A 19,086-nucleotide genomic window follows, 5' to 3' on the forward strand; every position below is an offset into this window, starting at 1 on the left:
AAATAAATCTAGAAGTACACTATGTATTTAGCAGACACCAATATATATGATAATACAAATATATATACACATGCATATTAAATTATAGTTATTTACATGATTTTTAGTTTTCTTTTTATCTCATAGATCTATATCAGTCATGAAAACAAGATCATAAAGCATATATGTTGATTTCCAACACTGACTTCTAAGTGATTAGGCTTTTGGATAAAAAGATTTACTTGAACTCATTGTACTTAAGTAACACTGAGTTTTTCTATGATATTGAGTATCTTATATTAACTTTAACATCACCTGCTCTAAGACTCTCAAATCCAACCAAATTCTCTCATAGATATTTGAGCTATTTTGGAGAGTGTAAGGAAAAGGGTCTGCATATGAGAAGAGTCCTTCTACAATTATTACTATTGATCCCTAGGCTTCTTGCCTCCTACAGGAGGCATTATCAGAGAAACTTCTGTGTTTATCTACTTTAAATATTTATTTAAATTTATTTTTAATAGTAACATTTCAAAATATTGAAATGCTCTTCATTACTGTTGGAAGGTCACTGTTCAAATCAAATGGTCAACGTTCTCTCATGTGGATAAGTCACTCCTTGGAAGAATTATAAGCGCCTTCAAGGTGCATTATGTATTTCAGTTTCATGATTCATCTGCTTTGGGGAAAAGTATTATTTCCTGGCACATATTCAGATGCTGTAATTTAAGACCTTTATAGTAAATTATTATACCACTGCAGCAAACGAAAGTAATACAACTCCAAGAGTTATACCTAGGGAATAGTTGACTCATCTAGTTGGATCTGGTTCATTGTTCTTTAACATGGTAGGAGAAAATTAAAAAAAATGCATAACTACTTTAAGTTTTTTGTCAAATACCTATGAGTATGAATACTGAGCAGGAATGTAAGTTAAAAAAATAATATAAAGGAGCAAGCAGAAAGGATTAAGCTGCTAAAAGTTCTCTACAGGTGTTTATTTGAATATTTTGACCTAGCAAGTGTCATAGACTGTTACTACAAAACACTAAAGGAGCAGCTCTGTCTTATGAGAGAGTCCCATTCTGCTTCTAGGATACAAGGATACATTTTTTGCTTCTTCCTCACCACCCCTCACTCTTTTAAAAGTGTAAGTGTAAATCTGTTGTTGAAAAAAATGCCATTTACAGTATACTTAGTGAATCTGTTTCTCTCTTCCTTATTTTCCCCATGGTCACTTTCATGATCATCTGAGTGACCATAATTGTCTCACTTGTACTCTTGTCAGATTAATTGCTTCCAGGAGGTCTTTGGGTGAGGCATAGATAGGTGGTGTTGCTATGTTTTTGAATTTACTCGCATATTGAACTAAAGATGGAGTCTATAGTAGGTATAGACCAAAGTAGCTTCCAGTGATATGACCTGGGCTTTTTGTCAGAAACATATGGGGGTTCTGTACTGACAAATACAGGATCCTCTAATACAGTAAATTTTAGAGACTTTAGAATAGGTATATTTTGTATGAACAAGTCTTACTAATTCACTTACATTTTAAGATTTTATTTGTATTTTTATATTGCATAGGTTCATAAATTCATTTTACTATATGAAGAAGATATCTCTAATTTTACAAAGATTATACTCTTTAAACAGAATTGAAATGTAATTCAGAACCTTGTCTATGTGTAATTCCAAACTGAATGGAGAAGTCTTATATTCCAAAAATTTAACTTGTTAAATGTATTGGTTATAGATATAAAGCTAGTACATAGATACCCATTTATTCTTTTTTTAATTTTCAAAGACATTTGTGAAATATGAATTATATAGTAATCGGGAACAGACTGCAATATTTTGATATACACTTTCTTGATTTTCCTTTTCTTATAGCTGATCTCTTTTCTCTGACTTTAAGGAGTAGTGGGGGGATTTGCATGCCAATTGGGAATTATTATATTTTAAATTTGTCTTTATTGAATGCTTTATAAATCTGGCAGTTGGACCAAAGTATAACTACATAAATACACATAAAATGCTACATGTGAATGAGTTTATATATTGTTATGGATGAAATTTTTTATTTTCCCTTCTTTGCATGAATTTTTTAGGGATTACATAACTGAAGTTAATCATGATTTAATTTTGGATAAAATATGAAAAATGCATTCATTTAAAATCTAAATTTTGAAGATTTTATTCATATTTATTTCATAATTTATTAAAATGGCACCTAAAACCACCATTTTAAGTTTTAGAATCTAATTCACATATTACCCCAAGTCTCTGAAATTAAGTGGAAGGAGACACTTTAAATAGTATCATGAAATCATGTTGGAAGTATTTTTGTGTGGATAAACTTGAATGTACTTGAAAAACTACTGCTTCTTTAATTGGGATTGGGATTAGAGGGATAGAAAGAGGGGTTTAGGCTGTCAAGGAAGGTGGAGGAATGAATGTTTGGAATATAGTAATCATGCTTTATGATCTATAATCTATAGTTAGGTTAACTCAAGAGTTACTAAAACAAGGAAAAATTTGATATTAGAAAATGTTAAAAGCCACTTAATGACAACCTATATAGACTTTTGGCTGACACCAAGAAAATACTTTAGAACAAAAGATGGTTGAGAGCTTCATTTTTAACCCTAGTTAGCTCTTTTGAAAATACACTTTAATGGTCTCTTTAAACTGTGCCTGAGAATGTTCCTACTAGTGGAAAATATCTTTAAATATATGTCCTGCTTTGCATCTTTATATCTGAAGAACAGTATATGAAAGAAGAAGTGTGCTGTGTTTGTGTGTGTATCCACAAGTTTTTTTTAACAGTTCATAGGTGCGATGCAAATTAAGGAACTGAAAATCTAAAGATGACTCAATGATGAGATAGTGGAAAGTGGGCATGAGGCTAGAAAGAAAAAAAAAAAAAACATTCCAAAGTTCAGATTATACCACCATTGCAATAAGAATCTAAAATGCTTTCAGAATAGCAACTCTAGTTTACTTTCTTATTTATACTTTTTGCTTCCCCCCAAATAATTTGAAACTTCTTATAACAAAAGACATATGAAATAAAATGAAAAAAAATATAGGATTACAAAGAAGAAATAAACAACATAAAATAAGAGAAAGCCAGGACACTCAACAGGAAGGCTTACCTGGTTACCATGTTATCACGTGTAACCCAGTTCAGAGTTCCTGGGCTGAGATGTAAAGGAGAAAGGATGTGTTACAGGGCTCTGGCATTCACTGGGGATAAGGGACAACCATTTTTCAGGGGTAATTTTTCCTGGACCTAGCTCTAAAATACAATTCTCACATATTCTTTAAAAAATTGTGTTCCATAATGTGATGGGTATTTTCCTCAACAATAGTTCAGGTAAATGTAGAAGCATATCCCCAAAGGCTTTTTCTTATATGGACCTGTATTACATGTGGAGGGTAGAGTCCAATGTATATATAGTATGTTATGCAGCAAAATAAAAAAAACCTGAATGTCTAGAAAAGATAAAATTGATTTCAGGGTTAGAGATGAAAAGATCAAGGGAGGTGTTCCTCTCTGCTCTAAAATATATTGGAAAATAGGATAAAGTTGTCTTCCTGCCTTAATTCTTAAAACCAGGAATTCTTTCTCTTTGAAGTACAAACCAGGCTCTATCACCTTTTCCTGCTGTTTCCCCCATCTCAGAAAGAAAACAATGCAAACTTGACCAAATAAGTGCTGACAAGATTCACTGTATAGTGATTATATGAATATATTCTGCATCTACCTAAAATTCAGATTTCAGCCTCTAGTTGCATAAATTTAAGGTGTGGATCAATTCTATTAGCAGAAAAGCCTGAAAATTGAAAGAGAAAACAAGACAAGGGAACTAAAGTCAGTTAAAGCATTTTAATTACACCCCAGCCAAAAGAAGTTAAAGAAAAGCCTGGGAAAGAAGAAATTTTTATGGAAGCATATGATTTCAAATCGGGTATGAAATAAGACAATTGTAAAATTTCTATAATATACTGGAAAGAGTGGAAAATGAAGGTATATTGTCATAATTAGAAGTTATAAATAAATCAGTTGTTCATTATTTCCACTGAAAGAACAAGCTGACAACAACATCCATTCAATGTATGAATGATTCAGTTAATAGATTTTCATGCCTCATTTCTGACACTTTTTTGGGGGGGAGATAAAAATACTAAAGTGATTGAAATACTATGCTCGAGTGACTTGCATATAATCCATTACTAACTGCTATTTTTATTTTTAAATGCCATTTTTTCCCCCCGGAATGAAAAACTTAAATGCTAGGTACTGCAGGGTTTGCTTTGATAAGAATCTTACCATTTGGGAATTTCATAATCAGTAACAGCTGAATAATGTTGACGCTTTCCATATATTAAATTATATTGTTATTCCTGAGATTGGTGTGTTGTCTGGGATACCATGACTCTGGGGAGAGATGGAAATGTCCTCTGGTGGATTTCTTTTTATCCTGCTATCCATTACATTAACCACGTGTAAATGCACTCCAATGGACAACTTTCTACCACTTAATAACTGACAAAATAATTTTAAGAGATACTTTAGTATTTTTTTTTTTTTAGTGATTCTCATTAACAAGTTTCTGGAACTTTCATAGAATAACACACGTACAGTCATATAAAGCCAAGTCTTTGATTATTCAAGGGATTCGTAGAAGTTCTACTAACCAAACATAAGCAAATAGCTGCTTTTATGAAAATGTCAAAGGATCTTTTTTAAAGGGAAGCTTTGAGCCTTATATGAATTTTCTTAAGCTCTGGGATATTCAGTTTATTGAAAAAAAGATGTTGGAACATAGATTTGGTTGTCAGATCTGGTACTGAGTTAAATATGACCTTATTTATACTTTCTGGTAGCTAATAGAGCTATATAATATGCTGTAATTGGACAATTCATATTGTAAGATAAATTAATATAAGCTTTTACTCTCCAAGTCTTGTCACCCTTCATCATTATATCAAGTACATATGTATTATCATATATCACTCAACTGAGAGGTGGAGAAAAGGAAAAAAAAAAAAAGACACAGACATGAAGAAGAGTAAAATAATCAGAATAATGTATTAATCTCCCTGTGGTTTACTTAGGACCCTGAAACTAACTGTTGCCTGCTTAAACTTTTCTATCAAAGTCAACTATGATATGTTTTGATGGATAGAGAAATTGAATATACTTTTATTTTAAATAATTCAAAGCCTGATAAATTATGCCAAGTTTTATTTAGAATTATGTCATTATAAGTTTACTATTAACCCTTATTTAATTTTTAGCTTAATTTTTCCCTTTTTCTCATTTTCTTATTCCTTCTATTTTAGTAAATGTTTTCAAAGCAGGATTTTATGGAGGAATGAACTTATAGCAAATTTAATACGCTATGAGAGATGCTGTAGCGAGTATAAAATATAGCCTGTCTCCTAATGATCACTAGTTCAAAGTGTTTAATTATGCAGATGTTTTAATCTATAAATTGTCACCTTTTGAAAGTAGTTGGGTTACAAATCTTAAAAGGATTGGTGATCATCAAAGCCTTGTATTTTAGCTAGCATTATACCCTATGAGCCTGGAATTTCTAACCAGCAGGTGGAGATCTAATAGTATTTCTCAAAGCCTTTCAGAAGAGTGTCCAATTATTTGCCATTCCATCCTGTTCCTATTGCACTCAGGAATGTAAATATCAGTATTTCACACTCGTCCTAACAATTACAGGGCCACATGAATTGAAAAACACATTAATTTTCTTTGTAAATCAACTGGAGTTTCCCAGACTAGATTTTGCTGCCTCTTAATAAGAATTAAGGATAGTCATGGAACTTCAGAAACCTAAGGGTTTTTGTAATTTTATAGTCACTAACAAATTATAGTCTCTACATAGGTACCATCTTAAAGATAACATTTAAAGCACTCACATTAACGATATTTTAGGTATGTAATGTAATACAAATTGTTGTAGTCTAATGAATTCAGTTTCATAGGCTTATTTATTACAATATAGCACGGGCCACACTGTTGAGAACTATCTAGAGTGAAAACTTATATGTAATTTATTTTATTTTAAATTTTATTATGTTAAGTTAATCACCATGCATTACGTCATCAGTTTTTGATGTAGTGTTCCATGATTCATTGTTTACATATAACACCCAGTGCTTCATGCAGAACGTGCCCTCTTTAATACCCACCATCAGGCTAACCCATCCCCCCACCCCCCTCCCCTCTAGAACCCTCAGTTTGTTTCTCAGAGTCCATAGTCTTTCATGGTTCCTCTCCACCTCTGGGGGAAATATGTAATTTATTTTTGAAAAATAATTGTTTGTATATGATATACATTCCATATATCAGAGATACTTATGGCCACTTTTGCCCTACTGCACATTCTTCATAATCCACAAGAATATTTTAGGAGAAGAGCATTAGGACACAATTCCCTTGGCATTTGTTAAAATAGCATTATTCATGATGAACTCTCTTCATATTAATGTCGATATATTCCCAAATTCTAAAATTAAAAAATATTTATTTTCCTAAGTGGGAAGATCAGAAAACTATGCCTTGAACTAGTTACTGAATTCACTTTTACTATTTCCGCTCAGCTTAACGCAAGGTGCATTCTTGAGGATTTAATAAGAAATTGCCCTAGGCACCAAACAAACAATGGAATCCTTTGGAAATAATGGTATTCTTATAAAGAGATGTGTTTGTTAAAGAAAATAAAACATATTTAAGGAAGTTAAGAGTTAATGATACTGAACACCTACCAAAGCAACTAGGCTTATTACCATATCAGATGATCTGACCATCTTACTAGTATTTTTTCACTTTCTTAAAGAATAAAATACAAAAGACTATGCATAACCTAGTTCTTAGTCACTTTAATAGCAGTCATGTCATAACCAGTAATTGGTGAAAACTTAAATTGTACAGGCAAATACACCTCTTCTACATTTTTTTCACATATTCCTGAGGTCAGAACTGCAATATAGGTTTTCTGACACACACAAATTAGATTTGCATGATACATGTTAAAAACAAAGAAAATGAAAAACTTCTGACAATTCATGACCTTTATCTGTTACTTGTTATTTTGTTTATTTAGTAAAATTGCATATGTCCTGCATTTATCAGGGAATGGCTCAATTGAATGCTCTTGATTTGAGGATTAAATTTAGAAGATTATAGGACGGGCAAATTAAAAGATCTTCTTTAACATTTATATACAGAACAAATTCAAGTTGCCTAGCTATCTGAGGAAAATACCAGACTCAGAAACTACTGGAGTCCTAGATTTCCAGAAACTAATACCCACAGACATCTAAAATACCAAACTCATTAGGAGTGGTAAGTGGAACTTGCAGCACAGGTGTGGGGTGTGGCATGTGATTGGCAATCTTTAGAATCCAGGGTCTCAAATTTCACTTATTTTGGGGACTTCTCTGATTTTCTCCCAGCAAAATTAGTCCTTCTCTCCCCTTCCATCCTATAGCATCGTGCTCAGACTTCATTTTTCAGAAATATCACATTGAATTACAATCATTTATTCACTTTTAAGCATTTGATCACTTTATTGCCTATCTCAGTCCTTGGCATATTATTAGTAAAAGCTAAGTAAATAAATAAATACTTATTTGATTGAATTAAAAACACCAAAGTATTGTGGATGTAATATAAAAGACAATCATTATACAAAAGAAAGGCACATTAAATAAATACATGTGAATGAAAATTTGTAACTCTCAAGTGCACACACAGCTAGCTGCAAGTGAATAGTCCAAATGACAAGCAAACTTTGATGGAAAGAGAGCATTTCTCCACCTTACTTAACTGTACCTTAAAAAGATAACAGTTTTATTGACAATTGTCTGTACTTTTAAGGCAGAAATCATTCTGTATATTTTGTTAAATTTTGATATGTTCATGAAATATTTTGTAGCAAAAAATAATATTGAGTAAATGTGAGTTCCAGTGGTGAGTCTATATTCTGTTATCAAAATGATTTTGATCATGGTGTTTAATCATACTCTACTTCAGTGTCTTTATTTGTAAAATGTAGCAATCAAAAAGCATTTTTGTTTTTACTCTTTGGGATAAAAATTCTGGTTAGTATTCACCAATATTAATATAAAGACTGAAAGGTTGAAAAAAGAAAAACTCAGTAAATCTATAGGCCATTTTCTGACCTGATACCAAACAGTAATTCGACTGAGGATGTTGTTATTAACTTCTAAGAAATTATTTAATTCATATAATTATTTTAAGTTAATAGAGTTGCCTGAATCAGTCTTTTTACTGAAACTGACAAGACGTTTTACAGAATGTCACTTTACTGAAACTGACATAAGACAAAAGATTAATATGATTTAAGCCTCCCCCCAAAAGAAAGGTAAAATACAATGAATATATAGGAATATAAAAAGTAATAAAGTTGAAAAAAAGATGGGAAATATTTATGCCCAAATATAAAGGCCAAAACATTTGCTCTGGCCAGAGTAAAATTTGGCTCTGAGCTTGCTATTTCTCTGCCAGACAAGCATGAGTCTAACAGATATTATTCAAATAATAGTTGTCCATATGTAAAAATATAGTACTCTTTCTTCATTTCCTTCTCTCTTCATTTTGCCCATCTGAATACTGCCAGTCTTAAGTTCTGTCTCAGTTTTCACTTTTGCCCAGAGTTATCCCCAACAATTCGGCTAACTTTGATTTCGTCCTTTGATTGCCATGTACTCTTGCAGGTATTCAATTTAGCTTGGATTTTTTTTTTTTTTTTTTTTTTTTTTGCTTAATATGGATGTCTTTTCTCTTTGCTAAGACTGTAAGTCTCTTGCGAACAGGAAATATGTAATATACTCTTTTATATCTCTCAAAGATTTTTACTTTCCACTAGACATAGATTAGGTATGTAATAAAATCCATTACATTGTTAAAATGTCTTCAGTTAAAAAAAAAAGTCTTCAGTTACAGCTTTAAGTGAAAAGACTTTTAAATTTAAGAGCTGGATTTAGGGAGTGGACTTTAAATGAGCTGATGGTAGCGGTCACTTTGTTGGTATATCTATCACCTGGATTTGAATTCTTGCTCCATGATTTACTAGGTACATGTTATATAATCACTTAGCATCATTTTCCCTATCTCCTTAAGGAGATAACAACAGTACTTACTTCATAAGGTTATTGTTAATCCTATTAACCATATTAAGGAGGATTAAATAAATAAATGTAAAATGTTCAGAAAAGTAAACATTAAGTGTTAGTTATTATTATTTTATCTTAAAGTGCTCGGTATTAAGTCATTACTTCTGGAAATAATTAAATAGAAATTTCTCTGGTGACAGTTATGGAGCCCGATCAATTATCTGAGGTCTGTCCTCAGAAAGCAAAAGTGTATGACAAAAAAAAAAAATCATCATTATAGACAATAATATTTACATTCTCAGTAGCAAGAAGGCATGCATTATCTGAAAACTATATCAGATCATTAAGGTAAAAAGATGTGACCCCAAACTACATTTCTGTTTTATATTATATAAAGTGTTTATCCATTAGAAGACTCTTCTTCCAATCCCATTATGGTGGTACCAAGGTGTCATACTGAGTTCTCACATTTTTTTTCCAAAACTGGAATCAGAGGCAAAGAAAAAGTCATAAAGGCCACTACCCCAGCCTTATGTTATTCTTCCACAAAATGAAGAAGTATGACAAGGATTCACTGTGAAATAGCCATGTCTAAAATATAATGTTGGTTTAAGGAACTCAGCTTTGAAGTTTCTTAAATAGAAAACTGGCAAGGAATGTTGAAGGAAGTCCAATACACTGACCTTAAGGTTCCATGAAATCCAAAGGTAAAAAAATGTTGACATCACAAAGATCTCAAGTTTTTCTCCATATAGCAGAGTTCAGAGTGTCTTTACCTAGATCTATTGTACATGTGAGACTAGAGCTAGGGTGGGCCCTGTAGGCTCTTCTCTCAAGGCAGTAATTTCCTTACTTTATAAATGAATATGAAATAAGACCCACAGATAATGAATGTTACAAGTGTCTAGGTCAAGAACTGCTAGAAAGGACTTTAGAAACTGTATTTCCAGCTCTCCATTGTGGTGGGTATGCTCCTCTAATATTGCCTTATAGCAGAGCGGAATGACAGGTCTGATCCAATCTTTCACCACATTTTCATTAGATTGTTTAGGGTATTATATTTATGGATCTGTAATTGAAAGCAAATATATCATTGATGTAAAATAGTAAGAACAGATGGAGTATATTTTAAATACAATTTATTTCTCAGTAACAGAATTTAACTAGGTATATGTGAATTAATGTAATTACTCATATGGTTGACACAGCAATTTAGGGTTTATAGTTTTAGGCTATTTCAAAATTGATCTTGAAAAAGCATTTGGTATTTTGTTTGAATCTTTTATTCTGACTTTTCAGTTTCTCTCTGGAGAAATAATAGCGATAATTCTTAAACTAATTTTATTCTTAATATTCTCTCTTTAGGTTGAATTAATTCTATCCATCTGTCTATCATTTGATATGTATCACCATCACAAATATCTCTTTGCTTTTATGTCCCCAGTGTCCTTATTGGCCTTTACTGATGACATTTGATAGCATAAATGTTACTGTAAATTTTAATTCTTAGTTTTAAAAATTACTTGCAGATTAATGACAATAAATCACATTTCCTTCACTTACCTCTTGGCATATGTAATTTTTTGTCCTCTTCATTATCTTTCCCCAAGTCTTCAACCCAGATAGCAGGGTCATCTTTGTTTTCCAAAATCAGAATTACTCTAGATTTTCAGGTAAAATTTTTGTATGGTGGTGGTGGTGGTTCCAGAATGAACATGTATCATGATATTAGATTCAGGATGTGAGAGCTTCTTTCTCTCTGGATTTATTATTTTAATTGTATAGCATACTTTTATCACAGTTTTAGTAGTGGTGATTTTTAGTAGAAATGTGGCTTATGGAGTATTTCATTGGCTCTTGAATCCCACATGGATTATAAAAGGCAAGTGTATTTTACATGAATGCCACATGTTCAGGTAGTGTGATAGAGTAAAATGCTAACATGGTTTCTGAATTATATTACCTTGGTCTTGTGCAAATTCAGGGAGAAATAGAAGAGGCTATTAGTCCAACAGTTTAATAAAAAGCTCCTAGAGATACTAATAGAATCAAGAGACTATTTAAAAAATCATTTAATAGCTGAGACCGAGGCAGATTTGCCCGAAGATTGAATTCAAAAGTAAACATAAAAAATTTATTTGGTTACCTGCACACAATGATGAAAATATTTGCATCACCTTAACAAAGAAAATTATTTTTTATTTAAACTGTATACTGTATTCTGAGTAATAGAACAAGCAGGGTCTATGTTATTATAAAGGTTCTTCTTGCCTCCTTTATGTGGTGTACTCCCATTACACATCTCATTTATGTAAGTAAAAATTCTCTTTAAAAATATTCCCACATAAAATCATTCATAGAAAGTATCCTGCAACCCAAGCCATGTCATTGCCAGTTAACATTTTATGACTAGATTATTGGTATTTTTCTTCGTGTTGTCATTTGCATGTGATTACTTTCTTGACCACAGAGGTTTTGCTTCAGTGGACCACCTTCCTTCCATTTTTTGCCAGTTGGAGATTATATTGTGGATACGCACTTATATTTTGTTATAGTTTTATAATATAGCTAGGAAAATTGGAAATGAAAATACAACATGAATATTTGGGAGTATCTTTTGAAGGATTTTTCTTTTAAATGTCCACTCCTTTTAGGAAACAATGTATAAAACTTCAAGAAAGTAATGGACGTTTCTTTCCATTAAGTTGTTGACTTAGGATATTGAAGGAAATCTCTACACAGTCTGAAATAGTTTAAGCAATTTTTTCTGTTTAAGAATAGGAAGGTATATTCTTTCTCTGCTGTCTTCACATCCACTATCATATATGCCTAATTATTTTGATTATGGTCTTCTCTCACTTCTGAAAACAGTGCTTATGGGGTGATAGGAGCACATCCCTAGAGTCTGATGAACTGATGAACTGGATTTGAATATCTGACTCTCTTGTATGAGCTTTGGCAAATTATTAAACTTCCATGATCCTTATTTTCCTCTTCTTTAAAATGATGGTTTTACCTCTTTCCTAAGGTGGGTTGAGAATGACATGAGGACAGCACAGTGCTGGTACATTATAAATCAATTCTTTTCTCTTTCCCTGCTTCTAGGTTTCAGCTTTTATATTATTATCCGTGAGAGCAAATAATAAGTTTTAGTTAAGTGAACTGATTTAAGACTGTTTTCAGATATTCATGTTGAAAGAACTAATGGGGACAAAATTTATAAACAACACAATCTGTCAAGAAACAACCTGACCATTTTATGTATAGGTGTTTTTTGTTTTGCATTCCTCCAGTCAGGGAAAATGTTCAACCAGGCTTAGCAAACTAGGATCACATTGGCACAAGAAAGCACAAGAATTAATAATTTTAGACTACAATAAAAAGCAATTGAATGACTTAGTGAAAGTAAATTCATTTGAACAGTATTTTGCAAAACTTAGTATGCATCAGAGATTAGCTCCAGAGATTCTGATTCAGTAAATTTAGTACGGACCCAAAGGCTTTGATTTTTTTTTTTTTTTTTTTAAGTAGGCTCTACGTCCAATGTGGGGCTTAAACTCACAACCCCGAGATCAAGAGTGGCATGCTCTACTGACTAAGCCACAGCCAGGTACCCAGGGATTTGCTCCTAATAGTAACTGAAGATATGATAGGTAGCAAAAGTTTAAATCAATAAATAGAAAAAAAAATTAACTGTCAACTTTATCCATCATGTTATCTTAATACTATATTTCACATGAATCCAGGTAAGCTCAATAAATGAAAATGATCGAAAATGATCACACTACAGTGTCTATAGATTTGCTCAAAACCTAGGGTCAGTCGTTCATTTTATACAGCCTGAGGCAAAGACTACATCACAGAACCTTCAAGGCCGGGCAGTTCAAGCATGCTGCGTTACATAACACAAGATATACTGCAGTCATCTTACAAAAGATAAATTCGTGGGCAGTGTTTCAGATTACAAAACAAAAACAGGATTTACTTCAAGGATCCTTTAGCACAAGGTCCCTTGATGCATTTGAAATATTATTTCATTTATACAAAACCAATTTTCACTTAGCTTTTCAGTAAGATACACATATAGAACAAAATCTATAAATGTTTGGGAAAGAGGAGGAAGAAACTCAAGAGTTTTATAAATCCTAGATGGCTGAGGCATTCTGTGCTTTAAGGTCACTGTTCTTAAAACAAAGGTAAATAATCAGCTGTAGACTTTTAAAAACATGAATTTTACCCTAAATTAAAAAATGTTGAATATAAGTAGCTTCCTATGTCACAATAAAATCATAATGCAAGCCATGAGAGATTTTTAAAAATAACCCATCACTACTCTGGTGTATTCTTAAATGTTTCTTCCCCATTATAGTTGATAGTGAAATGAAGCGCAATTGCTGATTATCAGTCTACTCTACCCTTGTGGGTATGTCAGAGTTTTGAAAGCACAGATCCTGGATCCCCTGCCCTTGGTACCTCTCTAGTTAGGGACAGCTGTGGTGCATTGAGAAGGTCATAGCAGTAGTTAGAAGCTCTTACTGAAAGACCAGTGCATCTGTATTCTTACTGCATAACCAAGCCATCTAGACCTTGGGACGTTTTTACGTGTTAGGAGTTTGAGGTATTAAGCCATTAAGAGTTATGTCAGTGTAAGATGTTACTGTATTTGCGTTAGAGATTTCTTACCCTTTTTCCTGAGGCCAAATATCTGCCAGTTCCACTACCTTTTCCTTTGTGTGCTGCCAGCTATCCCACATGTCTGATTTTCTTTCTTTTAGCATACTAATAGCTTGCATCATCATGCTTTCAGTTTCTTTACTTATTTTGAATGTTTAGTTTGCGAAATGGTATCTGTCTTCTAGTCAGGAGCAGACAAAAGGAAATATACATCTTTACTCCCATATACAGTGGTTTTATTTTAGAAAATATTTTTGCAAAGAGATATTGCTATTTCCAAGGAGTTTGTGGAGCCTGGTATGATTTCAAATAGGATTATGAAATTTGTCTTGAACGTTGAATGTAGACAAGTTTTCTTTCCTTTGCAAAATGTAATTTATATGAAAATCTGTATCGTTTTATGGTTTTCTGGAATATTCAGGAGGGATTAGGGATAGAGACTTGATTAAAAATGAGCAGATCAATAAAATTTTGTTTGCCTGTTAGCATATGTTTTGGCATCTATAGGTCAGTTTGGATAAATTACATTTCATTTTTAGTAGGAGGAAAATAGAGAAAATTATTTTCTATTAGGAAAGATATAAGAATTCAGAATTGAAAAAAAGAATTCGCAATTTAAGAAGTAATCTTGCTGAGACAAAATAAAGGAAAAAAAGAAAAAAATTATAAAGGTCTTCCCAATTACCTCTGAATTGAGCACGTGTTCAGTTGAACATGTGTTGAACATGTGTTGAACCTCGCACTGTGGATCTGTTTTATAACCCACACAATCTCAATTTAGATGGTCTTTGATTTCTTTCCTTGTGTTTCTTGATTTTATGTTCTTACCTTGGGTCTACATATATCCACTTCTTGGAAGCAACTCATCTTCACATTTACAAATGATATAATATGTTAAGAAATCTATGACTTCCTGTGCTTTTTGAACAAAGAATTTTAATGTGAGAGCCCAGAGTAGCACATAGAAAGAGTTCATTTAGCTCGTATATTATACAGATAGAAGAACTGAGTTAAATTACGGATTAAACAACATAACAAACATTTTTTTTTTCTTTTCATTCTGTTCACTATCTCTGGAAATTCTCTGGCTCTGGTCAGAGAGAAGGCTTTTAGTATAGTGTAAAGACTAACACGCTCTGAACTTTGAGAATGGTTTAATTTCACCAATTATTAGCCTTGTGTTCTTGGGTAAGTCTTGACTTCTTTGAGATTAATGTGTCTTCATAAGGTGGTTATGAAGACAAAATAAAATAATTTATGTAAAATGTGGTTTGTAAACCTCAAAACACTGCATAAATGTATCCTTTGCTGCAGCTACTGCTTTACTGTAACCATGCTGGGTCAAACTGCACTTTTCAATTCCAAACACATTCAACATTCCTGTTATTTAAATGAGAGCCATAGACAGGGAGGGAGACCTGGGGGCAGGGTGGTTCGAAAGGAAATAGGAGATTAATGAATGCTGAAAATGATAGGTTATAATTAAGGATTTTAGACACAAATATATAAATTGCAAATGTATGATAAAGATTCCAGACACAGTTTCCTCTAATAGGTTTTCACTCCCTTTTCCACCCACCCCTATGGCCCTGAACATGGCAGAATAAAAGTTATGCAAACAAATAACCCTGCATCTTCTTTTGTTTTTTCTTGTAAAAGATCCTTTGGGTTGAATTTCAAATATGAGAAATTCAAAATTCTTAGTTTATTTGGCTCTTACTGTATTAAGTCTTCTAATGCACAGAGCAGTGGTTCTAAGGTGATTGCTTCTACTTATAGTTGTTTACTTTAGATGAATTTAAAATGTTTAAGAAAGAAAGTTTGCTGCAGGATGAGAAGAGCACACGTTTGTGGGGCTCCCTGGAACCTTATATTTCTAAAAATTATTTATCAATTTTAAAATGTCTGGAAATAGATATAAAATGCTTATTTATGTGAATTAAAAGATGTTTGAATATTTGCAAGGACAACTTCTAAGAAGAAGAAAATTGCAAATGACATTTTGGTTTACATAATAAATAAAATTTTGCATCCAATTTCAGACCCACAATAATAGGTTTATAATTAATCCTCTATAAATTTGCTAACTGTGCAGAACAAAACCGCAATGTAGAGGATTAAGAGAACTAACAATAATATATTGCAAAGAAATTAGAAATCGGAAAAAATAAAGATTAAGATTAGATGTAACATGACAAAAAATTTTGAATAGCAAATAATTTATGCAAAATATGTTACAAAATCTGGTTTGTGAAATAGTTCATATAGAGACATTTAGTTTCATTTAAATTAGTAAGAGAGTTTGCTTCTTCCAATATTTTCGTTTATTTTTCTGAGTGTATCTTTTTAACAAAAATTTGCTGTACATTTTCTAAGTTCATTCTTCTTTAAGCTGCTCTTCAGTTTGCCATGATAAATCGGCATAAGACTAGACTTTTGTAGATGTAATTTCTTTGGAAGAAATAAATTAAAAGTTTGATGTTGTTTTTGACAAATTCTTTTCTTCATTGTTTTTGATTGTGTTTGACCCTTGTTGGATTGACATTTGCTCAACCTATTTTTGATGTTATGAATACAAAATGACAACATAAAAAAAAGCGTTTCTCTTAGTGCAACAGCAATCAAAACTCGTAGTTTTATATTAAAAAACACACAAAAGAATGTGTGAATACCAGAGATAAAATAACAGCAATTTCAAACAATAACCTGTGTCAAGCAAACAGCAGAAACAAGTTGATTATTTAGCCTCTGAAAAGTTAGGTTTTCATAATTTCATTTAAATTTACTTTATAATACAATTACATAATCAATATATGATCTGGGGTGGCTTCACATTACTCTGGGTTATTTTCCAGATAATTTAGAGGTGAATCTCATTATGGATGGCAATATAAACAATTTAGAACATATTAAGGATGTTTACAGTTTACTTGAGTTATAAAGTTCTCCACTATGGCTGATATCTATATTGAATGAGCTATCAATGTTTATTTAGACTTCTTCCCCAGGAGAGAATTGATGTAGCACACAAAGTGAAAAATTTCATGTAATTCCTTTGAGATGTTCCCCAAAATATAGCCTCGCAATTCTAAATGAAAAGTCTTAAAAACCAGGCACATTTTATACTTGACTGATGGTTATTTTTAGGCAAACCACTTTAGGTTAATTAGGAGAAAATCTGCTACTGTACAATTATTATGCTCTATCCTTCCCACCTTGGCCTGAAAATAATGAGATGTAACAAGTTTTTCTTTGTCACTGGCAGCTGCACCTTTTAAGTGTATCAAAGTCTGTTGCTGTGGTTACGGCCTTTGTTTCCAGTGATATTTTGTCCATGCTTCCCCCTACCCTTAACAATGCGTTACTCAAAAGAATGAAATAATGAGTCAATTCATTCAGAAATACGTTGTTAAAATATCCCTCTTTATCATTACATTTCACTGCTTAGAAACTAGGCTGTAATTCAAGGCAACAGTTAAGTCTGAGAAGAAGTGTTAAAAAAAAATCTTTGATTTTTTTTTTTTCATTTATAAGAAAAACCTGCCTATGTAATTGAAGAACTTCTTACAAGTCTCAACAATTAAATCCTTTTTGGTTAATGTATTATTTCTGGAACAAGTAGATAAAATTCTACGCAGTAAGCATGATAAAAATCGTGCATGTTTCGCACAGCACAGAATTTTAGAGTCAAGGTTTCTGGGCACAAAAGCAGTAACAAAACAGTCCCTACAAAACTGAGTAACTCTGAATAACACAAGAAATTTTTTTTTGTTAATTTAAAATTTTAGAAACTGAAATGTGTAAAGTTTGTAAAGTAAAATGTAATTAAATTATGGTACTGTACATACCAGTTGTTTCTATAATTGAAACTTTACAATATGAAAAATACATTAGCTCTGTACAGTTTTTACAGGTAGGTAGGATGAGTTTTGAAAAAAAAAGATTCTTTTTCTTTTTTTCAGGGTCATACTCTGTTTAAGTCAAAAAAATACTGCACAACTTAGCTAATTACAAAGTGTAGACTTGAAACAATTCATGTCTTCTTTATTTCATGAATAAATCTTGGATTTTTGTTTAACAGGGGATTTTTGTTGTGTTTTGCTTTTAGAGTCCACAATGAACAAATCCTCCTCATTTTGTCCTTGAGGTTACAAAGTTTGGCAGCATCCCTTGGCTACTGATTAGCTCAGTTAAGTCAGCTGCTCTTTGTGGTCACTGATTTGGCCAGCAGTTGTGATTGTGCTCAGGTCCAGCTCAGTCTCTAGGTGTGTTTCCATCGTATCTTCCTGTGCATTCGTTTCAAAGGACTTATGAGAGAGAAGTTCATGATGCACCCCACAGTAACTTATTGTGGGCTGGTCGTATGCCAGAAAGGTTGACACATTCATTGATAAAGGTATCTGGGGAAAAAAATGACATGAGAAAAATCAGTTATAAAATGACAAACCAGTTTGGGGGCAAGATTTGGCAACTGTGAAGTTCTGACCTGATTAACCTCTGCGGTTATATCTGTGACTCAAGTGTCCCCATGCTATCCTACTAATGTCCCTTATTTTCAACTAGTAAGTACAATGCCACAGTTTTAAAGCCTAGGATGGAGCTGCTCAATTCTTAACTAAAATTATCAGATAGTAGTAGCCTCAGTGGTTCTGAAAATGCTACAAGCTTTATTGAAAAAGTCAGAAAATGATTTTCCTCACTAGGGTAAAATTGTGGTTTTAGAACAAAGAAAAGTATTATTTGGTTATGTCTGGTATTGGAATACCATAGAACAGTGGTTCTCAAACTTTATCATGTGTAAAAATCACTTCCCTCCTTCTTTACCTCCAATCCCCCACTCCCCTGAGTTTCTGATTCAGTAGGTCCAGACTAGGGCCTGCAATTTGCATTTCTTACAAGTTCCCACATGATGCCCGTGCTGTTAATCTACACACCACATTTTGAGAACCATTGCAGAAAGAATCGTCCAGGCAAGTCATTCTGGCTCTTCTTACTCAATAGTTTCTTGGTATCTATATCACTATGAAATTTTTTTTGAAACATTAATGTCTGTAGTTTAGTCCATATATCTAAAATTTAGTCTTAGGGAACTCCTAGGAAGAATCTAAGGCTCCTATGAGGGTCTAAAAAACAACGAAGGATGGTGCTAGTTTGAAGGAACCAGTGAAAAAATGAGGAAGGGACTCTCTTGCAAATTGCAGCTTAATGAAAGAAAGCAAGTTGGAAAGATCTGAGGATAAAACCAAGAGTGACCACTGTGAGCAGAAGGGA

At 32.5% G+C, this 19,086-nt stretch overlaps 2 protein-coding genes across 4 annotated transcripts in view; one reads left to right on the forward strand and one right to left on the reverse strand.

Annotated features, from left to right (window-relative positions):
• The window catches only part of CTNNA3 (catenin alpha 3), a 2,007,818-nt gene that overhangs the window by 715,029 nt on the left and 1,273,703 nt on the right, over positions 1 to 19,086 (forward strand). The gene's annotated exons all lie outside the window — the stretch shown is intronic.
• Positions 14,746 to 19,086, reverse strand: part of LRRTM3 (leucine rich repeat transmembrane neuronal 3) — a 160,493-nt gene continuing 156,152 nt past the window's right edge. The window contains exon 3 of the mRNA XM_025850257.2: positions 14,746 to 18,215. Within this exon, the coding sequence (XP_025706042.1) occupies positions 18,006 to 18,215 (210 nt within the window). The 3' untranslated portion in view covers positions 14,746 to 18,005. The remainder of the gene's footprint in view (positions 18,216 to 19,086) is intronic.

This window comes from Callorhinus ursinus, unplaced genomic scaffold, assembly GCF_003265705.2.
Source record: "Callorhinus ursinus isolate GAN/ISIS: 27379988/994484 unplaced genomic scaffold, GSC_fseal_2.0 scaffold31, whole genome shotgun sequence".
Classification (NCBI taxonomy): Eukaryota; Metazoa; Chordata; class Mammalia; order Carnivora; family Otariidae; genus Callorhinus; species Callorhinus ursinus.